The sequence below is a fragment of the Phocoena sinus genome, chromosome 9 (genome assembly GCF_008692025.1).
Source record: "Phocoena sinus isolate mPhoSin1 chromosome 9, mPhoSin1.pri, whole genome shotgun sequence".
Lineage (NCBI taxonomy): Eukaryota > Metazoa > Chordata > Mammalia > Artiodactyla > Phocoenidae > Phocoena > Phocoena sinus.
The window spans coordinates 74,895,113-74,920,187 of record NC_045771.1 but is presented as its reverse complement, the minus strand read 5'-3'; the positions used below and the strand labels follow the sequence as shown (position 1 = coordinate 74,920,187).

At 43.9% G+C, this 25,075-nt stretch overlaps 1 protein-coding gene across 3 annotated transcripts in view; it reads left to right on the top strand.

The window, feature by feature from the left end:
- CDCA7L (cell division cycle associated 7 like) overlaps window positions 1-25,075 on the top strand; it is a 52,370-nt gene that overhangs the window by 23,735 nt on the left and 3,560 nt on the right. The window contains exons 2-7 of one of the 3 annotated variants that reach the window (XM_032643359.1): window positions 13,337-13,477; window positions 17,973-18,107; window positions 21,236-21,610; window positions 23,245-23,316; window positions 23,431-23,601; window positions 24,360-24,485. In XM_032643359.1, the coding sequence (XP_032499250.1) occupies window positions 13,337-13,477; window positions 17,973-18,107; window positions 21,236-21,610; window positions 23,245-23,316; window positions 23,431-23,601; window positions 24,360-24,485 (1,020 nt within the window). Of the gene's footprint in view, window positions 1-13,336; window positions 13,478-17,969; window positions 18,108-21,235; window positions 21,611-23,244; window positions 23,317-23,430; window positions 23,602-24,359; window positions 24,486-25,075 lie in introns of all 3 variants that reach the window. The other 2 variants (XM_032643358.1, XM_032643362.1) reach the window with 2 other exon arrangements.

The window sequence follows — 25,075 nt, the reverse complement described above, 5'->3', positions numbered from 1 at the left end:
GAGTGTACATGTCAATCCCAGACTCCCAGTCTATGCCCCCAACCTTCCCCTTGGTAACTGTAAGTTCGTTTTCTAAGTATGTAAGTCTGTTTCTGTTTTGTGAATAAGTTCACTTGTATCATTTCTTTTTAGATTCCACATGTAAGCAATATCATGTGATTATTTGTCTTTCTCTGACTTACTTCACTTAGTATGATAATCTCTGGGTCCATTCATGTTGCTGCAAATGGCAGTATTTCATTCTTTTTTATGGCTGAGTAATATTCCATTGTATGTGTGTATCATATCTTCTTTATCTGTTCATCTGTTGATGGACATTTAGGTTGTTTCCATGTTTTGGCTATTGTGAATAGTGCTGCTATGAACATAGGGATGCATGTATCTTTTTGAATTATAGTTTTGTCCAGGTATATGCCCAGGTGTGGGATTGCCAGATCATATGGTAATTCTATTTTTAGTTTTTTAAGGAACCTCCATACTGTTTCCCATAGTGGCTGCACCAACTTATATTCCCACCAGCAGTGTAGGAGGGTTCCCTTTTCTCCACACCCTCTCCAGCATTTGTTATTTGTAGAGTTTTTCATAATGGTCATTCTGACCAGTGTGAGGTGGTACCTCATGGTAGTTTTGATTTGCATTCCTCTAATAATTAGTGATGTTGAGCCTCTTTTCATGTGCCTACTGGCTATCTGTATGTCTTCTTTGGAGAAATGTCTGTTAAGGTCTTCTGCCTGTTTTTCAGTTGGATTGTTTGTTTTTTTGTTGTTGAGTGGTAAGAGCTGTTTGTATATTTTGGAGATTAAGCCCTTGTCAATTGCATCCTTTGCAAATATTTTCTCCCATTCCATAGTTTGTCTTTTCGGGATTTTTTTTGTTTTTTTTTTTTTATCATTCCCTTTGCTGTGCAAAAGCTTTTAAGTTTCGTTAGGTCCCATTTGTTTATTTTTGTTTTTATTTCCATTACTCTAACAGATGGATCCAAAAAAATATTGCTGCAGTTTATGTCAAAGAGTGTTCTGCCTATGTTTTCCTCTCAGAGTTTTATTAGTATCCAGTTTTACATTAAGGTCTTTAATCCATTTTGAGTTTATTTTTGTGTATGGTGTTAAAGAATATTCTAATTTTATTCTTTTACATGTAGCTGTCCAGTGTTCCCAGCACCACTTACTGAAGAGACTGTCTTTTCTCCATTGTATATTCTTGCCTACTTTTTTTGAAGATTAATTGACCGTAGGTGCGTGGGTTTATTTCTGGGCTTTCTGTCCTGTTCCGTTGATCTGTATTTCTGTTTCTCTGCCAGTACCATGTTGGTTTGATGACTGTAGCTTCGTAGTATAGCCTGAAGTCAGGGAGCCTCATTCCTCCAGTTCCGTTTTTCTTTCTCAAGATTGCTTTGGATGTTCAGGGTCTTTTTTGTCTCCATACAAGTTAAAATTTTTTTGTTCTGGTTCTGTGAAAAATGCCATTGGTAATTTGATAGGGATTGCATTGAATCTGTTGATTGCCTTCGGTTGTATAGTCATTTTGACAGTATTGATTCTGCCAATCCAAGAACATGGTATATCTTTCCATCTGTTTGTGTCATCATCGATTTCTCTCATCAGCATCTTACAGATTTCGGAGTACAAGTCTTTTGCCTCCTTAAGTAGGTTTATTCCTAGGTATTTTATTCTTTTCAATGAGATGTTAAATGGGATTGTTTCTTGAGTTTCTCTTTCTGATCTGTTGTTAGTGTGTAGAAATGCAATAGATTTTTGTGTATTAATTTTGTATCCTGCACGTTTACCTAATTCATTGATGAGCTCTAGTAGTTTTCTGGTAGCATCTTTAGGATTTTCTATGTATAGTATCATGTCATCTGCAAACAGTGACAGTTTTACTTCATTTCTAATTTGGATTCCTTTTATTTCTTTTTCTTCTCTCATTGCCATGGGAGGACTTGCAAAACTATGTTGAATAAAAGTGGTGAGAGTGGACATCCTTGTCTTGTTCCTGATCTCAAAGGAAATGCCTTCAGCTTTTCACCGTTAAGTATGATGTTAACTGTAGGTTTGTCGTATATGGGCTTTATTACGTTGAGGTATGCTCCCTCAATGCCGCCTTTCTGGAGAGTTTATTGTAAATCAGTGTTGAGTTTTGTCAAAAGCTTTTTCTGCATCTGTTGAGATGATCATATGGTTTTTTTTCTTCAGTTTGTTAATGTGGTGTATCACACTGATTAATTTGCAGATATTGAAAAATCCTTGCAGCCCTGGGATAAATCCCACTTGATCATGGTGTATGATACTTTTAATGTGTTGTTGGATTCAGTTTGCTGGTATTTTGTTGAGGAATTTTGCATCTATGTTTCAGTGATACTGGCCTGTAATTTTCTTTTTGTGGTATCTTTGTCTGGTTTTGGTATTGGGGTGATGGTGGCCTCATAGAATGAGTTTGGGAGTGTTCCTTCTCCTTCAGCTTTCTGGAATAGTTTCAGAAGGATAGGTGTTAACTGTTCTCTAAATGTTAGACAGAATTTGCCTGTGAAGCCATCTGGTCTTGGACTTTTGTTTGTTGAGAGTTTTTAAATCACAGTTTCAATTTCATTACTTGTGATTGGTCTGTTCATATTTTCTAGTTCTTCTGGTTCAGTCTTATGAGATTGTACTTTTCTAAAAAATTGTCTGTTTTTACTGGGTTGTCAGTTGTATTGGTATACAGTTGCTTGTAGTAGTCTCTTATGATCCTTTGTATTTCTGTGGTGTCAATTGTAACTTCTCCTTTTTCATTTCTAATTTTATTGATTTTAACCCTCTCCCTTTTTTTCTTTATGAGTCTGGCTAAAGGTTTATTGATTTTGTTTATCCTTTCAGAGAACCAGCTTTTAGTTTCATTGATCTTTTCTGTTGTTTTCTTCATCTTTGTTTCATTTATTTCTGCTCTGATCTTTATGATTTCTTTCCTTCTACTGACTTTGGGTTTTGTTTGTTCTTTCTCTGGTTACTCTAGGTGTAAGTTTAGGTTGTTTGACATTTTTCTTGTTTCCTGAGGTAAGATTGTATTGCTATAAACTTCACTCTTAGAACTGCTTTTGCTGTGTCCCATAGGTTTTGAATCATGGTGTTTTGATTGGTATTTGTCTCTAGGTATTTTTAAAATTTCCTCTTTGATTTCTTCAGTGATCCATTGATTGCTTAGTAACATATTGTTTAGCCACCATGTGTTTGTGTTTTTTACAGTTTTTTTTTTCTTGTGGTTAATTTCTGATCTCATAGCATTGTGGTCAGAAAAGATGATATGCTTTAAACTTTCTTAAATTTACCAAGGCTCCCTTTGTAGCCCACCATGTGATCAGTCCTGGAGAATGTTCCATGTGCACTTGAAAAGAATGTGTATTCTGCTGTTTTTGGATGGAATGTCTATAAATATCAATGAAGTCCGTCTGGTCTAATGTGTCATTGAAGGCCTGTGTTTCCTTATTGATTTTTCTGTCTGGATGGTCTGTCCATTGATGAAATTGGGTGTTAAAGTCCCCCACTATTATTGTGTTACTCTTAGTTTCTCCTTTTATGGCTGTTATTGTTTGTTTTATATACTGAGGTGCTCTTATGTTGGGTGTGTATATGAATTACAAGTGTTATATTTTCTTGCATTGATTCCTTGATCACTATGTAATGTCCTTCCTTGTCTCTTAGTCTGTATTTTAAAGTCTATTTTGTCTAATATGAGTATTGCTACTCCAGCTTGCTTTTGATTTCCATTTGCATGGAATATGTTTTTACATCCCCTCACTTTAAGTGTGTATGTGTCCCTAGGTCTGAAGAGGGTCTTTTTGTAAAAGCATATATACGGGTCTGTGTTTGTATCCATTCAGCCAGTCTATGCCTTTTGATTGGAGCATCTAGTCCATTTACATTTAAGGTAATTATCAATATGTGTATTTCTGTTGCCCTTTTCTTAATTGTTTTGGGTTTGTTTTTTGGCCATTATCTCCTTGATAGGAGGCGTGACTGATGTTGTGGTGGCTAGGCCTGCACTGGCCTCCCCTTTGCACTGTGGTTGTCACTGCCCTGTCAGAGGTGGGGTCTGCTCCCTAGTTGTTGGAGTAGAGGCCCCCAGATCTGTTTCTTAGTTGTGTTTCTGATCTGCAGTGTGAGGTGGGTGGGATTGGAGCACTCCCACTGGGAGGGGAGCTACTATTTCTCCTCTGGAGCTGTTCACCTGTGGGTGTGCTCTGTTGTGTCACCTTTCACCCATTGTGTGAGCTCTCAGATTACACTGTTGTTGGCACTGCTCTTGGCCACACCTTAACCATGGGTATGCTAGCAGTTGGCCCTGGTGTCTCTCAGACGTTGTTTTCACCAGGCCACCAGCATAGATCCACTGAAGTCAGGTCCCGGGATTGCAGTGATCATGGATCTGGATCCACTGTGGGAGCAGCCCAGACTCTGGTCTGGCCCAACCCCTGTGTGTATGTGCCCACACAGTCTACAGCTGCTAAAGCTAGACCCATCTTGGCTGCGGGAGCACTTGCTGTCTGTTCAGATGTTCTGTAGGCGCACAGTTTACAAAGCTGGTCACGGGGGTGTCAATTTGCAGTTTCCGCAGCTGGTTATGTGGGGATCTTTCTTTTTAGGTGTCCAAGGTCCTCTGCTAGTGTTCAGCTGGTGTTCTGTGAGAATTGTTCCATTTAAAGTTGTATTCTTGATGCATTTGTGGGGAGAGATGAACTCCACGTCCTCCTACTCCTCTTCCATCTTGACTCCTGATTTATTTTCTCTATAGTTCTGTCTTTTCCAAGACATCTTGTAAGTATAATCAGACAATGTATAGTCTTTTTCACTTGGCATAGTGATGAGCTTTATTCATGTTGCTGTGTCTGTCAGTAATTTTTTCTTTTATTGCTGAGTTAAATAACGTGGTATCGATGTTCCACAGTTTGTTTTATCCATTCCCTAGTTCACTTGGATTGTTTGTAGGTTTGGAAATAAAACTGCTAATTGCAAGTTTTGTGGGAACATAATTTTCATTTCACTTGGGTAACACCTAGGAGCAGGGTTGCTTGATCATGTGCTAAGTGTATGTTTAACTTTATAAGAAACTGCCAAATTGTTTTCCACAGTGGCTATACCATTTTGCATTTCTACTAACAGTTTATGAAAGGGCCAGTTGCTCCACATCCGTGTCAGCACTTGGTATTGTCAGGTTTTTTAAAAGCCATTCTGCTAGGTAGATAGTTATGTCTCGTAGTTGTAATTTGTGTTTCCCTAGTGACTGTGGATGTCGAAAATTTTTTCATGTGCTCACCTGCCATCCATTTATCTTTGGTGAAGCGTTTGCTCACCTCTTTTGCCTGTTTTTTAATTGGGTTATTTGTTTTTATTGTTGAGCTTTTGAGAGTTTTTTATATATTCTGGTTATAGGTCTTTTATCAGATAAATGATGTGCAGGTATTTTCTTCTTGTCTATTGGTTTTTCATTCCCTTAAGAGTTTTTTTTGAAGAGTAGAAGTTCTTGATTTTAATTGTCTAATTTATACATTTAAAAAATCTGTATTGTGCTTGGTGTTTTATTTAAGAATTCTTTGCATAACCCAAGGTTACAAAGATTTTCTCCAGTTTTCTTCTAGAAGTGTTATTGTTTTAGGTGTTATATTTAGGTCTGATCCATTTTGAGTTAGTTTTTGTAAATGGTGCAAGGTATGTGCATTTCTTATGACCCAACCAATTTAATCATAAGAGATTTAGGGAAATGATGATGTTTATGGAGAAAATGATATGAAACAACCCCCTTCGTAGTGGGTTGAAGGAATGCTTTCCTTTGTGTAAAGGGTCTCCTTACACAGATGCAAGATAGTACGCCCTACAAATTCTGCCATCCTTGCTATCAAAATTGCTTTCAGAACACTTAATGAGGAAAATGCAGTAGTGCACAGGAATTTCTTTTGTACTGCTCCTTAGGGCTTTAAATGAAACATGTTTCCAGGTGAAATACACACTAGTATTCCTGAAATAAGAAACATTTCCTGAAGCTTTATCAAAATCAGCTTTTGAATAAATTTATTTTCTTTCATAAACTAATAGATGATAAATGTATTCCTTCTGGCTGGGTGGTGGTACTTTTTAATCCAGGAAGAATGAATTTAGATATCCTTGAGATATAGAAAAACCTTTGATTAAAAAAATTTTTTAATTTTCTTCCCTTTTTTTTTTTTCCCCGCACTAGTTGATGCTGCTTATCAGTTAGTCATATTTGTTAAGGACCTCTGAGTATGTAAGACTCTATGCTTGGTGCTGGAGTGGGGCAGGGTGAGAAAGACAGACGCCAAAGAGATCCGGAGTCTGCCATGAGAATTAACTGCCTGTAGGAAGGAGGTTAAGATCTACACATGAGTTGCTATTATGAAAGTAGGAAGAGTCACATCTCATAAGAGAGGAAACAAAATGGGCTGGGCCTTGCACAAAGCATGTTCTGCAGGCCAGAGCATGGGGAGCTTGTTAGAAATGCAGAATCTCAGGCCTCTGTTGTGGGTTTTGTTTTGTTTTAAAAAAATTTTTTTATCGAGGTGTAATTGACCTATAGCACTGTATTAGTTTCAAGGCATCCAGTGTAATGATTCAATATTTGTAGGATTCCCTTTCTTTTTAAGAGTAAATAATATTCCATTGTATGTGTTCGTGACATCTTGTTTAGCCATTCATCTGTCGATGGACACTTGGGTTGCCTCTACTTTGTGGCTTTTGGGAATAGTGCTACCATGAACAAGGGAAGGGTTATTTTAAATTTAAAGTTTTTCTTTTAATTTTATTAACACTTCAGTGTCCAGTACTACCACTAGCAGACAGTAGTTAGATATACCGTCAGTAACGTTTGAAATTACAGCTTTTAAAATTTCTTTGCTGTTCCACTTAGCACTGTGAGTTCTTCTGTGCGCCTTCCCTGAACGAGTTTGAGATCCAGCCTGTAGATGTTTGGTCCTTACATTAGAAGCTGACATTTTATAACTGGGAGATTCCTCACCAAGACTCAGATTCCTCACTTCTCCGGGGAGGTCCAAGGTTGGGCACACTGAGCCCCGTGCCTTTGTAGCTTTGGTCTGCTGGGGTGCGGGAGTGACTGCCATTCCTGGACTCATGTCGGCACTGTCCAATGTAGCCTTACCCTGAGCTGCCGCCTTCACTGCCCACCTGCGTGGCCCCAAAGCCTGTCGAATGTGCGTTCTTTGTTCCCGAGATGAGCCCCAGGGTAGTTTGCAAGGCTTGTAAGTGAAATCTGCAATCCTTTCTGAAAGAGGTGCTGTGGATATGACTACTTTGTATGTAGATGCTCAGAAATTCTGGGTGAAGATCTTTAATTCCTTTTGGATGGGAATGTCACAGAGTGTACCTTTTGACCCCGTGCACCTTTCCTAGGAAACTACACCTTCCCTGAGAAAATGACTACAAGGTCACATGTAGTCATTTTCATACAAAGATTTATTGATGACCTGCTTTAGGCCAGGCCCGTGTTAGGTGCCAAGGACTCTTTTCTAGTGTCTGGGTACTGGTGGAGGAACTGCATCTTGGGCCCCACTTGACCTTTGATGATACTCACGTTGTTATCCCAGCAAGGACAGAGTGAATAGATACATACAGTGTGTGTGAAAGGAATGGAAGAAATCTGTGTATTGTAAAAAAAAAAAATAGTTATGAATAATAAGTGTTTTCACTTGCAGAAGAGAATTTTCTTGACTTCTTTCTGGTTAGCTAGATTGCATTTATCCTAATATTGTGCAAGCTTGACTACTGTAAGTATAATCCACTGGTTGGAAATATTTTATTTTCAGGTATTTGCTTTTTTTTTTTTGGTTTGTTTTGGTAGGTCTTACAGTTGGCGTTGTAGTCAAATGGAACATAAGCTTTGCAGAAAAATGTCTGTTGTAGTCTGTCTAGACTACATAGCTACAGAGTGGATCACTGCCGAATGAAACAGGGAAGTGACAAATTCTTGGGCCTAAAGTGTTGATACATTGTTTAACTTGTCTCACGTTAGAAGGCTGTCCCTATGAATCCTCTTTTATCAGGTCCACTCCGTCCCTCGCATGCAAATCTTGCCTTCTTTGTTGCATCTGTTAAACAGTTTATTGCATTGAAGACACTTGAATATTTTACGGAGACTTTTGCTAAATCCCGGGACTTATGACTGTCTGAAATGCTTCTCTTAATGCCTTTTGAAGTTGGGCAGCAAGAAACAGAGCCCTGCATGCCCCAAGAATGTGTAGTGGTTTTTGCCTTTTTGAAAATTCATTGCTTCCTTTTGTCCCTAATGGGTAATTACAGCCTCTCCCTACTGGCACCTCTGGAGCAGATACAGAAGTAAGGAGGAGGAATTAGGCAGACACAGGCTCACTGCAGTGGCCCCAGGGCTAATGCAGTTGACCGTGGAAGCAATTGATTTATATCAACAGCCTCTCCATTCCTTATATTTGCTTCCAGTGGATCATTAAGTTGGGTGCTTCTTCCTCTTTAATTCTTTTTTTTTTTTTTTTTTTTTTTTGCGGTACGCGGGCCTCTCACTGTTGTGGCCTCTCCCGTTGCGGAGCACAGGCTCCGGACGCGCAGGCTCAGCGGCCACGGCTCACGGGCCCAGCCGCTCCGCAGCATGTGGGATCCTCCCGGACTGGGGCACGAACCCGTGTCCCCTGCATCGGCAGGCGGACTCTCAACCCCTGCGCCATCAGGGAAGCCCCCTCTTTAATTCTTTATGTTAAAACAAGCTTCTGGGCCAGTGGGGTTTTTGGATTCATAGAATGGTGGTAAGTCAAAAAGCGCCACTTCAGGGACTGAACTCGATGATTGTTATATAAAGTCTAATGTACTTACACTTTCATAAATGTCACCTATGTTTCTCCAGTAAGAGTATTTTCTTGGTGTGTTGTTTCTGTTGGCTAAACAACAGTGAAAGTTGTCTTTGAAAAGACAAGCATGCCAAATACTGTTAAATTAAAACTCTTCCTTCTTTAAGAGGTAAATTTTTCTCCCAAGAACCATCTCAGATTTAGGCTTTGTTTAGGAGCTTCTTCTTAGCATAAATGTTACAGCATTTTTTCTATTGTTAGTGGAGCTCTAATTCTGTAAATGTCTGCCTGTTTGTCTCTTGAAGTGATTTCATTAGATGGTTTGTAATTAACTCTCTGACATCATTAATCTTGTATTCAGTGTCTGGATTTGTGTACTCTAGAAACCAAATGTTAAACTTCCTTTGGTTGAACCACTAGCTTTCTAATCATTTTTAAACAGGAAGCATTAAAATCGGGCTAAAAATGAGTAGATTAGGGATTAGTGATCTCTCAAATGAACCTGACTGTAAAATTAATTCAATGCACAGAAAAAAAGAAACCAAAGAATTTAAGTAACTTCTGAATACACAACTCTGTGTGTAATAGTGTAGCCATTATTTAAAGTGGGGTCTAGGGAACCCTGAAACCCTTTCAGGGTTCCATGAGGACAAAGTTATTGTCATAATAATATTAAGACATTATTGGAGGAGGGGCCGGAAAAAATGTTAAGACATTATTTGCATTTTTTTGCTGTGTTGATATTTGCACTGATGTGCAAAAGCAAAGGCAGAGAAAACTGCTTGTCCTCAGCATGAATCAAGGCAGTGGCATCAAACTGTACTAGTGGTCATTTCATTCTTCACCTCCGTGCACCAATTTTAAAAGAAAATGTGTTGCACGTAGTATGTCTTACTGTAGCAGTAAGAATTATTTTATTAAAATCTCGACCCTTGAGGGCATCTTTTTTTTATACTCCATGATGAAATGTGAAGTACACAAAAAATATCTTTGTATCTCCAAGGACAACCATGGTCTGGTTATCTCAGGGAAAAGATCTAGTACCTAGCAGGACTGTGTTCGGAGGATAGCAAGAACCCCAAAGGAATCTTGGGCGTGAGTGTTGTTGGCAGTGGTGTTGGTAGTGGTATTGGTGTGTTGTCTGAAATGGTTTTGTGTGTACTGTGGATAGAGCAAATGGGTAGGTGTATGAGAAGTACTGGGAATTGGGGTTTTCGTTGCGGGGAAGGGAGATGCTAACATCGTGTTGAGGGAGATGAAGAATCCTGTCTCGTTGGGTTTGAATTCAGGATGTCAAAATGAACTCAGATGTAAGATACTTAAAACACCTTTGTTCTGTCCAGGCAAAGCAATGATACTTTACTAGCGAGGAGCACACCTAGATCTCAGAGCTTGATTTCCAAATGCCAGGGCTCCTTGGAGAAATGGCTCATTCGGGGTCTGGGGCCAGTACAAGGCTGGCTTGGCACGCCTGTTGTGTCGGAAAACAAGGAGGTGCTCAGAGGCTATTAGGATTGTGTCAAAAGGACACAGAAGCTGGCTTGAAGGAGCTGTCAGTAGCCAAATTTGGGACAATCTGAGTATCAGAAAGAATGATGACAGAGTAATGGGTTAAAACACATTAACTTAAAACAATCCATGAAACTACCTGGGAGGGAGAGTGGGGAGAGAAGGAAAGAGGGAGAGAGAGGGATAGATCCGAAGAGAGAGAATATTACATTACAGGAGAATGCCACCTAACATACGAAGGAGGAATAGTTTTTGAAAATCACCGTTTTGTAACCGCTAACGTGGTGATTGATTCAGGCGAGGGGTATCAATGGATACCGAAACTGTTGAGTGAAATGCTATCAGGGAGAAGGATAGTCATAGAATCTCAAATATCATCCTAGTTATTACTTAACAAGCACAAAGGGGTAAAGATACTTTTGCTAAGAAGAAATCTGGCAGATCTCACTTTAACTTGGTGATCAAACAGCATCACCACTAAAGACACAACCAGATGTTACATGCGATGTGTAGCAGGAACGCAGCACTGCCCACGAAGGAGTCTGGCCGAAGAAAAGCACACTTGAGTCTGAGACTCTAGATTTAAGTACCAAATTACAGGAAATCCAGAGGGACAGAGGAGTCTGCTAGATACCATCTTGGGGCTGCAAAAATCAAAAACCAAACCTCCAGACTCTGGCAAACTGTACAGTCAGATAACCCAGTTTCTTCAAAAATCAGTTGTGAGGGCTTCCCTGGTGGCGCAGTGGTTGAGAGTCCGCCTGCCGATGCAGGGGACACGCGTTCGTGCCCCGGTCTGGGAAGATCCCACAGGCTGCGGAGCGGCTGGGCCCGTGAGCCGTGGCCGCTGAGCCTGTGCGTCCGGAGCCTGTGCTCCGCAACGGGAGAGGCCACAACAGTGAGAGGCCCGCGTACCGCAAAAAAAAAAAAAAAAAAAAAAATCAGTTGTGAGAAGAAAGTTAAATATGAAGGTGACGTGAGAAAGGACTTGAGACGTATTGACCAATGTATGGGCCTTATTTGGATCTTGATACAAATACACTGGGGGCTGAAAAAAATAATAGTAACTGTGGACACAGACTGTATATTTGCTCGTAACACAGGTTGAAATGATACTGTGTCTACAATTGCTTTAAAATAATTTAGAAGGAGGGCAGTTGGGTTGGGATACAGATGAAACAAGACTAGCCATGGACAGGTAATTGCTAGGGTGTCCACATGTGTGTTCATGATACTATTCCATCTACTTAGGAATGTATTTGAAAGTTTTACAATTAAATTAAAAATACTGCTAAATAATAGGGAATAGCTTGACATTTTGTGCCTCTTTATGCAATGCATTGAGAAGTACGTGTCATCTGTATAGAATTGTTGCCAATAATATCTGAGTCTATCAGGAAACAATCACATAAGCTCAGAATGTGTGACATTCTACAAGGCAGTTTTCTTGGGTTGTCTACAAAATGTCAGTTATGAAAAGCAACAAAAAATAATGTCATAAAAAAACAATCAAATACAATACATGATTCTTTTTTGAGCGGATCCCTTTTGCCCTTAAAAAGTTATGAAAGGGGCTTCCCTGGTGGTGCAGTGGTTGAGAGTCCACCTGCTGATGCAGGGGACACGGGTTTGTGCCCTGGTCCGGGAGGATCCCACATGCCGTGGAGCGGCTAGGCCCGTGAGCCATGGCCGCTGAGCCTGCGCGTCCGGAGCCTGTGCTCCGCAATGGGAGAGGCCACAACAGTGAGAGGCCCGTGTACCGCAAAAAAAAAAAAAAAAAAAGTTATGAAAGATATTTTGGGTACAATGCAGACATCTGAATATGGATTCATAATACATGATATTATTGAATTAATATTATTTTAGGTATGATGATGGTTATGTGGTTCTTCAGCAGAATGTCCTTTTTCTTAGAAGTGTATGGAAGTATTTTAGGATGAATTGTATGGTGTCTGCAAATGACTTGAAACATACATGGATTAGGTTGCTGCATTTTAAATCACTATTTTCCTAGGTTGGAAACATTCAAATATCAGCAAATGCCTGAGATTCAACCTAACATTTGTTGAAAGAGAAAAAAGCAAATGGGGGGGCTCTACGTGAAGCATCTACAAATGTTTGCACTATTCTTTCACCTTTCTGTGTGTTTGAACTTTTTCGAAACAGTTAAGAACAAACAGGTAGTCAGCGTACAAAAATGAACTCTCAGCAGATACATATTTGTTAGATTAAGTGTGCTGACAACGTTCTCGCTGGCAATAATTGCCTGGAATAGTGTTTGATAGAATTAATTCGAAACTAAGATTGATTCAGAATACAGAAAAGAAGGAAAGCTTTATTTCATTGTATGAACTTTCATGTGACAAAGAACAGAAAAATAACTATAGGTAGAAATTAAGAAAAGAGTTTAGTGATGTCTTAAGGACTTTTTTTTTTTTAACGTGGATAACATTTAAAGACAGATCCACTGTAGGGCTTCCCTGGTGGCGCAGTGGTTGAGAGTCCGCCTGCCGATGCAGGGCACACGGGTTCGTGTCCCGGTCTGGGAAGATCCCACATGCCGCGGAGCGGCTGGGCCCGTGAGCCACGGCCGCTGAACCTGCGCGTCCGGAGCCTGTGCTCTGCAATGGGAGAGGCTACAACAGTGAGAGGCCTGCATACCGCAACAAAAAAAAAAAAAAAAAAAGAACAGATCCACTGTAGGAGAAAATTTTCTTATTTTTTGTCAAGAGATCAAAAATGGCTTTTATCTAGGCATGGCCTCAACACTCCTTGTAAGATAGGATATATCTCTAGAATTTGAAAAAGAGAAACTCTTATCCTCTTCCACCCCTTCCCTGGTTGCCATGAGGTGTCAAGTTGAGGCACATTTTGCTCGGGGTTATTGGGGTTTTGTGAGCAACCATGGCAGGTTGATAAGGTCATGAGATGGTAATTCCTACTCCTCTACAAAATTTCCCTAAGTGATTATAACAGCCCCTGATATTATCCTCCTTTTTTCAATCCAAACAGATCCCTAAAGAAGTGGCTGACATCTTTAACGCCCCCAGTGATGATGAAGAGTTTGTCGGTTTCCAAGATGATGTTCCCATGGAAACCCTGTCATCAGAGGAGAGCTGCTATAGTTTTGACTCACTGGAGTCAGGGAAGCAGGTATGGGTGCCTCCTTTCAAGGCAGGCGTATCCGTCTGGAAGCTTGGATCTTGGTTCGGATATTCTTTTACTTGAACATGGTCTGAGACTGGTGGTATCAGTTAATTGTCGAGCATCTTATTTTATTAGTGTTACACCTTCATGTTTCAAGCAACTGGTGGGGGTACCTCGCTCAGTTTTGTTGTTTAAATCCTTTCTATGTACAATAATTTTTTTTTTTTTTTTCAGTAAAGGGGACCTCACATGATCAAATCTGTCGTCTTTGCCACCTCGGGGCTGCAGCCTGTGGCCAGGCTGTATTTGGAGCGCTCCCACACAGCTGGCGGGGGAGGGCTGATCCCCCAGCAATAGCGTAGGAGTGTGTGGTTACCATGAGACACATGGCCTCTGTGCTGCTGCGGTGAGGCTCTGTCCGCACCTCACTCATGGGATTGCTGGCGAGAGCATTGTTCTTTCTTTAATTCCTTTGATCTGTGGCAGACACAAGTTGCAGTTCTCGGAGAGGTAGATCCCTGGAGGTTTATGTTGGGATTTGGCAGGAGCATGGCCAAAGTATCCAGGCTTCCGTGGCATTTTTTTCTGAGTTCATTTGTGGCACTCAAAATTCCTCATTCTCCCTCGACCATGGCCTCCCTAAAAGGCTGTGAGTTAAACCCACCTAGCTTTCACTGGGGAAGTAGAGGAAGGCAGATAGTTAATTATGTAAGTGAAAGCCCCTGCCTTGACGGCAGTGTGTGTGGTCTCCTCACCTTATTTGACTGCCTCTGCATCATTTGACACACACCCCCCCCCCCCCCCCACCCCAGCCACCTGCTTTCACTCCCCTTGGTCTCTTTCTCTTACACCTTTTGTCTTGGTTGTCATCCTCCTTCTACTTCCTGTCCCCGTCTGTGGATGTTCTCCACGATTTTATCTTCAGACCTTTCCACTTAATGATCTCAGTGCCTGGCCGGTCTCAGCCGTTGCCTCCTGGTCCTTTGTGGTTTGGGTCTTCCCTCCAGCCCCAGAAGTACTTCTGACAGACACTTGGATCCATCGTCATTGCTCAAGGGAGATCTGAAACTCACCATTTTCCCTCCCTGGTGTCTGTCTTCCCCATTCTTGTCTCCAACTTTGGAGCTCTTGACTGCCCTCCTCTTTCCTCACCCATCTCCTCAAGTCCCTTGCAGGAGCTCATGAATCTTCTGCCATGTTCCTCACCTCCATCCCTTCCCGTCTCTTGCCTCCTCAGCTCCCGTGGTTCTCATAGTCCTTACCGCAGGTGTGGGACTGAGCTCTGGTCACCATCCTCCCCTGTTCAGAAATCACCAGTCCCTCCGTTCGAATGTGGTCAGGCAGTGAGGGGCAGCCTGCTGGGTCCAGCGTGAGTGGCCCTCCGAGCGGCGCCAGCATGAGCCTGGCGGGCAGCAGGCCTTAAGGAACAGAGCGGCCGCCCTTGCTGCTGTGACGACTGCCCCTTCTCCTGTGCCCTCACACCTGCCCCCAGTCCAGCCCTGCTCCCGAGTCTGACCCCGGCATGCATTCCGTGGCCCGTGACAACATGCTTTTCATGCAGAGTACCCTGAATTCACTCTCTCCCTGGGAAGGCGCAGGCACTGTTATTATTCCTGTTTCACGGGGGATGAAACTGAAGTGTGGGGAGGTGAAGTGACTTGGTCTGAGGCCTCACATCTGAGAAGTGGCCGAGCTGGGATGTTCCTAATCTAGGAGCCCCACTTCTCAGCCTCGTGCCTTGCACGGCTCTCTCCTGCGGGCTTTGCAGCAGGAGACCAGAAACTGCATCCATGCCCCCCGCATGCACTGTTCTGCCCCCTGTGCACACTGGTCCAGGCTCTTCATCCTGCCTCTGTGCGCTCTCAGCATCTTTCTAGCCTCTAGCCCAGTTTAGATGCAGGTCAAATGATTCTGCTTCCACGAAGTCTTACTGGATTTTCTTTCTTTCTGTGCGCCATGTCGCGTGTGTCTCCCTTACAACACTGATCCTCGCCATGGTGACCTGTGGACTTGTCCAGCTCCCTTACTAAATGACAAGCTCCTTGATGGAAGGGGCCTCATACTTGAACGGTGCTTTCCAGCTTCCCCGGCTTGGGCTGCTTCCTTGGGTTGTCCCTTTCCTCTTGTTTTCATACATCCAGTGCCCATGGGCGAAGGAGCACCCATGGGGTTGGAACTGAGGTGGGATACTTGTCTGACTGGTTCAGCCACAATGACTTCCAGTCTGTTTCTTGCACATCCCATGAGCTTCAAAAGAAAAAGTCACCACTCTGTTAGCTTCTCTCCTGATCTGTTTATTTGCTTTTTTTTTTTTTTTTTTTTTTTTTTTTTTGCGGCACACGGGCCTCTCACTGCTGTAGGCCTCTCCCGTTGTGGAGCACAGGCTTGGACGCGCAGGCTCAGCGGCCATGGCTCACGGGCCTAGCCGCTCCACGGCTATGTGGGATCTTCCCGGACCGGGGGCACTGAACCCGTGTCCCCTGCATTGGCAGGCGGACCCTCAAACACTGCACCACCAGGGAAGCCCTGCTTATGTTCTTGATCACGGTAGATGCAGGTCACCAAAGCCCACACCATACTGTCTAGTAGTGATTTTAAAGGATAACAGCCAGATTTCGGAGAACAAAGAGCTGTGTGAGGCTTGTAACCAGGGACACAGGAGACTGTGGAGTGGATGTTCGCTTTGTTACAGACCCCCATTAAAGATGGTTTTTACACCCTGTGAAATCAGGAGAATAAAAGCATGGGCCATGGTCTAGGGCTGCAGCTGACTTGTTTTCTCTATCAGAAACTAGGCCACCAAAGATACTGATCTCTCCCAAGGCTGACGGCTGCCTGTGACACCAGCTCAAAGCACAGAAAGAGCCAGAGGACTGGCAGGTTGGAACCTGCTGTTCCAAGGCATGACCTGTTCGGGCTCCAGCCGGGGACTTTGGGTCGATGATGAAGTGTGCACATGGGCCCCACTGCCCTGCAGCAGCCTGCAGGGGCTGGCCCAGGGCTCTTGAGCCAGATGTTTCCTGCCCTCGGAGGTGGTGGGTTTCCTTGGGAGCCAACCGCGCACCATTCTTCATGACAGACCCTGGCCTGCTGCTTCCCCACCTGGACCTCACACACTCTGGATCCATTTTAACCCGCCGAGAGGAGCCGCGTGAACTTGTACGTAGTGTGTGCAGCAGTGCCGGCGCTGGTCTCCCTGAAGCACAATTTGAATTTCACTTTAAAGAAACTTCCCTTTTGTGTGTGAATTTTTTTTTTTTTTTTTTTAAGCAGCTGCACCACAGCTATCAACAAAGGGAATGAAGTAATTTACATCTGAGCACAGTCACTCCAATTACCCATAATAATTCACAGGAGACATTTTTAAGCTTAAAAAAATGGCGGATATAGGCATTTCTTCTTTGTTCCCCTGGGACGTTTTTCCATTCATCTGTTACGTCTGTTTTTTCTCCAGAGACTGATGATCCGAGGTCGAAGAAGTGTGTAATTAAAGTCTAGGGAAAAGGCAGGCAGGGAGATAAAGTTTCTCCAGCCGCATGTGCTGTCATGAGGGGTCATACCCCTGCATCAGGGGTAGGAGGGGAGACGTCAGAGGCAGCAGGGGACATGGACTCCAGGCCTGGCTGCCAGCTTGGAGGAGGCTGGTTTGTGGGTCTCTGTTCTGTACTGCCATTCTTGCTTTTCCCCTCCTCTCTTTCAAGCATGCCATTTATTTTTATGAGTTGAAAAGAAAGAAAAAGTCATTACTGGAACATGTCCTTTCTGAGTCAGCCGTGTAACATCTTTCCTCGGGCTCCCTTGCTACCTGCCGGCGGTGGCTGCTTCTCACCTCCTGCGGGAGAGGGACTCCCTAGCGGTGACGGAGCAACTGCGTTCTCCTCGGAGGGGGACGGGGCGGGGCGGGGTGTGGAAGCCTCCGGGCTTCTCCTGCCCGGAGGCATGCTGTCTGTGAACCAGGCATCTCCCCTGGGAGGAGCCGGCTTGGGATGGCTGTTGGAAAGGAAAGCCAAGCGTGCGTGGAGGAGCCAGGGCCAGGTCTTCTCCTCCATGTGTTTTCTGTTGTGTGTGAACGCAGACGCTCCTGATGGCCCGCCCCGGCGGGAGAAACTGAATTCCATCAGCCCCTACCTGGCACACCAGCTGATGGAGGCCGAGGCCATTCTGGTTTTTTGAAATTGTTCAATTTGTGGGTCTAACTTTCTGCAAACTATGGAAAATATGTATATATACGTGTGTTTTTATTGTGGTAAAATCTACATAAAATTTACCATTTTAACCATTTTTAAGTGCGGTAAGTCCCAGTGCGCTGCCTGCAAGACACTGAGAGGCGTTATTCACAGCGTCTCGAGGCCTTCACCATTATCTGTTTCCAAAATGTTTTCATCGTCTCACACAGCAACTCTGTCCCCGTTAAACAGCAACCGCCCTTGTCCCCAGCTCCTGCCAGCCTCTGTTCTTCTTTCTTTCTTTCTTCATGACATATGTGTTTTTAATTTAGCAGGATGTGCGTTTCCAGTCCACAACCTTCACAGAAGAGCTAAGGAGAATTTTCAGAGAGGACAGTGACTCAGAGACGGAAGAATTTGAAGGATTTACGCAGAGTGATCTGGATGTTAACAGTAACGCAGAAGTAACGGTAATACTTATCAGCGTGAGGGAGGCTGGGTTGTAATATTTTTAGTCCTGGTTCCGAATTGTATGGTTACTTGTAAGAAGTCACTTTACACATGAAAAGGTTTTACTTTTTCTTACATGTTCATCTTATAAGCCAGTTAACAAAATATGAAGATTTTACTTTTTCTTACGTGTCTATCTTCTAAGCCACTTAGCTAAATGTAAACTTGGCTATTCTAAGGCGAATTCCTGGCCCACCAGTCCATTATGCTCTTAGAGGAAATCCAGTTGTCTTTCCTGGGTGCCTTTGGAGTCTGGGGGGATGTGTCCCAGGCGTCCCTTATTATCCTTATCAGAGAATTTATTTCAGACTTTTTTGAACCTCTTTTATCTGAAAAGAGGAGGGTCTGAGAGTAACAAGTTCCTGAAAGTCATTTTCTGTTGTGCGCCAAGTAATGTTCTTAGGTTTGGAGTTGATTTGGCAAAAATTTAGCTGTGGTACGAACTTAGTGTTTTGTCTGTGCATTCTTGATTTGGATCACGACGTGCTTTTTAATGATAAAGGTGACCTGGGCTTGTCTGATTCCTAAGGGAAGTCTGCCCTCAGCCCTTTGCCATCAAGAGACTTGTTGGTTGATCTCTTTTTAGTCCATGTGTTTAGTAGGCCAGTTGACTGCCGACCAGTATTTGAATCTCAGGGTAACTTTGAAGAACAGCCTTTGGATTTTTTTAGGCATAAAAATGTTTTTTACTAACTGAAAAGTAGCATACATTTATCTCATAAAATCAATACACCACTTCCTTCTTTGGTATAAAGATAAGGGATAGAGCGGTTAAGCCTCATTACGTTCAGAAGCTCCCAGAGAAGCACTCCTGGCGTGGAACCTGTGTGGGTGTTTAAAGAAGCTGTAACCAGTAGCGTTGCTTTGTCCTTCACCTTTTCCTGGGGGGACTTAAGGCCTGAAAGCCTTAATGGTAGGCTGCCTTGCTTGATGGTGATTGATTTCTGTGAATAGCAACACAGACCTGTGCCAACCTATCGGCCTCAGCCCCCCGCCCCTTGGCTTTCTTTACAGAAGTTATTTGCATGGCAGTTCATGTGTTCTGGCCAGCAAGGCTCCGGTTTCTAGAGATCCTTCCAAACCCTGATGGGTATCATCGACTCTTAGTGACTTGTTTATCTTCTCTTCTTTAGCTAAGTAATGTTGGGATATTCAAAGAATTTGTTTCCAGCATGTAAAAGTGAATTACCCCCAGCACCTTTTTTTTGGTTTTCTTCCAAATCTGTACATTTAGGGAATGAATCGTGACATGTTACATTGACTCTGATATAACTCATAGCTCAGGGCAGGTCCACCTGTACATTTATTTTGAAATTCAGTGAGAAAGCAAGCCTTGTTGCCTCCTCACCCAACTCCCGCCCACCCTAGTGAGTAGTGGTGAGACCACCTTTCTGGCAATAGGGTATGACGCTACGTTGGTGTCCAGTGGTCTTGTAGCCAGACGTGAAACTGCCGCAGCCATGGTGCTGGCTCTCAGATCGGAGTCTCCACTGGTGACTCCTTCCGTACTTCAGTCCTTTGTAGTACGCTACTCCACGGCCTTGGTAAAGAGACGGGGGCTAGACGGCGATTATGATAAATGAATAAAGCCAGTCAGGGGAGATAATTCCCCTGAAGTTCTCCAACAGTGTCGTCTAACAGATTCCTCTGCAGCCCACTATTTGGAATTCCAAAGCTACTAATGTGGAGAGTTCAGGATATTAAAACAAATAGGTAACTCCGTACAGTACAGTCTTATTTCTCTGCCTGGCTTTTTGTGCATTGATACATACACCAAGGTTTGGAAGTTGTCTGCTTTTTTTTTTTTTTTTTTTTTTGTGCGGTACGCGGGCCTCTCACTGCTATGGCCTCTCCCGTTGCGGAGCACAGGCTCCAGACGCGCAGGCTCAGTGGCCACGGCTCACGGGCCCAGCCTCTCTGCGGCATGTGGGCATGTGGGATCTTCCCGGACCGGGGCACGAACCCGTGTCCCCTGCATCGGCAGGCGGACTCTCAACCACTGAGCCACCAGGGAAGCCCTGTCTGCTTTTTTTTTTTTTCCCTCCCGCCGCTTTATTTTTAACTTGAGTCCAGCTGGAATTTGGGGGGGGTGGTCACTGAGGAAGAAGCAGAGTCATTAACTGAATCCCAGGCGGCTCCTGGTGCTGTTCTCAGCTCTCCTCACAACCTGAGTCCCTGACAGAGGTGCCCAGGCTACGCTGTCCAGCCTGTGGTCAAGGAAAGAGGCCAGGCGATGACCTTGATCCCAGTATTTAAACCCATCTCTACTGTTGCTAAGAGTCCTCTTTGCATCTGAGATGTCCCCTTGCTGTTGCCTTCCATTCTTACTGTGTTCTCACGTGTGAAACCAAGTTATGTTTTAATGCTGGAGACCTGTGCCGAGTGGAGACTGAAAATTGAGGCTGAGAATTGCTTGAGCTGACTGAACAGGTGCCTGCAGCCACCTGCAGAGCTGTCTGCCTGATTGCACCCCATGGCGCTGCGGGTTACAGAAAGGGGAGGAGGCTTCCCTTGAGTGAGGAGCCAGTGTATCCTGGGGATGAGGTTCCGCCACTGACCCCGATGGCAGGTCATCTGCCTGCTCCTTGGTCACGGCACGAAAATGAAGTCCGCTCTCCTGTCCCTCTTCCTCGTGCGTTGTGTTCCAGCTAGTTAGCGCAGAATGGTGCTTTACTTTTCACTCAGCACTCCGTTTTTACCTGAGGATACCTCTGATGTCACGCACACCCTTTTCTTTATTCCCATATTCCTGGGCTCCCAGGTGTGCCAGCTTGGCTGGTCCACTGGGGAGGAGCCCAGCTCGTCAGCGTCTGGCTTCCAGCCTGATGCTCTGAACAGAACACAGTCTGCTGGAGGGTGTGGCTGGGCCAGAGCGCGGAGCAGCCCGCGCTGCTGGTTCATTTGATTTTGTTCATCTACAAAGTACTTGCGCATGTAACTGAAGAGTTCAGAGGGAACTACCAATAGGAAGGGAGAGCTTTCGACTATTCACTGTTCTCCTAAAATACTGTCAGAGTGGTTTTAAGTGTGTGTCTTTCTGAAGGTTTGTTTATAGGCACTGTCTTTGTTCTTTCTCTCATTTCATTAGCTCGTGGAGTCAGAGCTCAGTGATGACGGTAAAGCATCTTTCATGAGTGAGGAAGAGGAAGATGAAGAAGAGGAGGCTCCACCTAGAAGCAGCAGGCCGAGAAGAAGCAGTATTGGTCTTCGAGTAGCCTTTCAGTTCCCCACCAAGAAACCGGCAAAAAATGCCGGTAAGAACAGTTCTCCTGAGCCGTTGTTTTCTGGCTCGCACATACAGGACAGTAAGGGTGGAATTCTTGGAAGAAAGACAAGCTGCAGACAGAGGAAGGAAAGGGAAGATTCTGCCTCTGAGTCTGAGGACGACTCCAGGGACGAGGGCCAGGAGAGCTCAGATGCCCTGCTGAAAAGGACCATGAACATCGAGGAGAACAAAGCCATGGTAAGGCCGCGCGGCCCAAGACAGCCACTGCTGGGGCTCCCAGGGCTGCGTCCCCACAGCCGCTGCTGCTTTGGCTTCGGTCAGGAAGTGTGCTCTGGGCATTGTGGGTTCTTTCTCTTTTCTTGGACCCCAAGCGGTTATCACCTGATTAGCTCTGGTTTGGGAACAGAGACTCCCAGGACCATTTTTAGCCCCCTCCACAGTGCCATGGACTAAACGCCATTTACTGTTGATCAAGTTATGTTGCAAATATGCAGTGGTATTTTACAGAGATGAGAGGCCCTGTTCCCAGCAGAAAGAAGCAGTGTGTAAACGTGGGTGTCATGAAGCCCACTTAGAAGTTGCTTTGTGCAGGTCAGGCAGGCAGCTTTCAACCTAGATGCCGTAGTGTCAAGATATCAGCTAAAGGAATGAAAGGGGTCTAGGTAGTAAAAGGAACTGAGCAGTTTTGAATCACTTTAAAATGTTTTCACCAGAATAATTAATGGAACAAGGTGAAATCTTTGTGTATTTGGTTCTTCTGTATGTGGTCAGTAACTGTGGTTTCCTTCATAATTTTATACACACAGAATTTAAAAAAATCATACCAATCATCATCACTTTTAGTATTTTGGTATATTTTTTTCTTTAATATTTTCTTTTTAAAAAGCATAATTTAATGATACTGTATATGCAGTCTTATTATATGTCTATTAAGTTGCTTAAGAAAATATAAAGCCTACTTTGGGGTATAATTTATCCAGAGACATATTTGTGCTCAGTTAAGAGAAATTTTTAGCGTCGTATCTCTCTGCATCTTTAAAGTAAGAACTATGAGGGCTTCCCTGGTGGCGCAGTGGTCGAGAGTCCGCCTGCCGATGCAGGGGACACGGGTTCGTGCCCCGGTCCGGGAAGATCCCACGTGCCGCAGAGCGGCTGGGCCCGTGAGCCACGGCCGCTGGGCCTGCGTGTCCGGAGCCCGTGCTCCGCAACGGGAGAGGCCACAACAGTGAGAGGCCCGCGTACCGCAAAAAAAAAATAAAAAATAAGAACTATGTTCATGATTTAGGATTTAGGGGTGACACCCATACCTCTGTGTAAGTCTAAAACTAAAAGGAATCCTAATTAAATTGTATGATTGGCACGTTAATGCCTGTTATTCGGTGTTCTTAGGTGTTTATTTGGGAATATTTTCAGAAATTATTTTTATTGATAAGAAATTAACCAACTTAAAGAGTCGGGGTTTCGGAGCTCTGAATAACTGGCGGAATGATCTAGTTGGGCCTTTTCTGTTGTGAACATGATGAAACTTGATTCAGGTGGGCAAAATGATAGGTTCCAGGGTCACACTGAGAGTTGGTAGCCCAGTCACGATTCTAACCGCGTGCTCCAGGCCTTGGACCTTCCAGGACAGTTTTCATCGTGTCTTCTTCTACCTAAGGAACGGGCATAGATTTTATTCCTCTCACGCTATCAGCATCTCACCTGCGTAGATAAAAATCTTTACATGTGAGGTTAAAAAAATAACAACTGCTGAGATCTTATGTAAACTACAAGTTTCTCATGGCTGCAAACTGGAAGACTTGTGATAACGTGTTAGATGAAGTAGACGTGGCAATATTTATGCACGATCCTTTCTTTCTTCTGAACTTCAGCTTGCTCAATTATTGGCGGAATTGAACTCAATGCCAGACTTCTTCCCGCTCCGAACCCCGAACTCAGCTTCTGTAAGTGGAACTCCTTATATGTATTGATTCCAGTACTCATGCACACAGTCGGTTGCTAGATGGCTTTCATTCCAGAAAGCAGCCAGCTGTGTGTGTCTGTGGTCTCACCTGCAGAAGAAGAAAGCAGTGAGGCGGGCCTTCTCAGAGGGACAGATCACACGGCGCACCAACCCGGCCCGGAGCGCACGGCCTCCCGAGAAGTTCGCCCTGGAGAACTTCACCGTGTCGGCCGCCAAGTTCGCAGAAGAGTTTTACAGTTTCAGAAGAAGGAAGACAACAAGCGGGGTATTTTCTGACTATAATGAACCAATGCTTCTTTGTCTAAGCCAGCGGTCCTCGCACGTGAGCGTACATCACAGCCCTCTGGGGCTCGGTGAGAGCGCTGAGGTTCTGACTCAGTAGGTCTGCAGCAGCTGAGAAGTTGCATTTCAGCCAAGTTCCCAGATGCTGTGGGTACTCCTGGGACCGCACTCGGAAAAGAACCCCGGGCCTGAGCTTGCGCTTGATCTAAGCTGTAGGCCATGAAGCGGGTCCTTCCTCTAAACCGAGCAATGGTTAGGACCCCAGCTTCATCTCCAGTGGAGGCCGTAAAGGGCTGATAACGGCAGCAGGTGGCTTCGTGGTTTTGCTTGTGGGCAAGTACAGTGATGTCTCTGGTCTTTCTGTTTAGGAATGGGGAGTTTGGAGTGCTTTCAGTCTAGAGCAAGACACTCTGGACCCTTCCTATTTGTGGCTTTGGCTATTCAGTGTGGTTCACTTCCCCGGCCTCACAGAGCTTGCCGCAGGTGACCATTCACTGGGCAGGGAAACCCTGAGCTTCTGATTTATCGTTCTGTGTCACCTTGCTATCAGGGAGGCTTGGCACTAAGGATAGGAGCTCAGCAAATGACTAATAAAATGTATGAATGATTTCAGGGAAATAGAAGAGGGACATAGTTCACATTCATGGTCCTAGAGCTCTGAGGAACTTAAAACTTCTACAATTTTTTTTTTTAACCGCCCAAACCATCTAATGCCCAGTTCTGCTTTGGCTCGTTCCGCAGGGGAGATGCCAGGGATATCGACGACGTCGCCGTGTATCTTCTTTCCGGCCAGTGGAGGACATCACTGAAGAGGACCTGGAGAATGTGGCCATAACTGTTCGAGATAAAATCTATGATAAAGTTCTGGTAAAGTATATCTGATGAATAATTCACGTGATCGTGACCTATGCTGGGAGTCCCAGGCACTGGTATTTGAAATCCTGCCTTGTTTTAAACTGTATCTGGGCTTACGCATTTGTGCCGTCTCCCCAGGGCGCAGAGGTGGGCTCCGAGTTGGAGCAGCTATAACTGGGAAAGGGGAGACAGGTCTCTCTCTGGGGGATGCATATTATCTGTGGGGGGAGGCAGGGGTGTAGTCTGGAAAAGCACAGTTGTAACTAACTGTTATATTTTAAATAGTTTTTATGTTTTAAACGTTGAAAAATATAATACGCTTTTATAACCAAAAGAAATATATTTCCAATATAGTATTAACACATATTGAAAACGTATGTATATATATATTTTATATAACCAACAGAAACTAAAGTTTGATCGAATATCTTTGTTAGATAGGAAATGTGTTCAATTTTTTCTAAATGGTAATGTAGAGGATGGCTTTGTGTTGTTTTGCATCCTTTTTAGATAATGGGACAGTGGCTTAAATACTGTTTAAAGGTTTTCAGTTTAATTGCCAACGTTTTAAAACCAGGAGATTTTATCCTGAACATAACCGG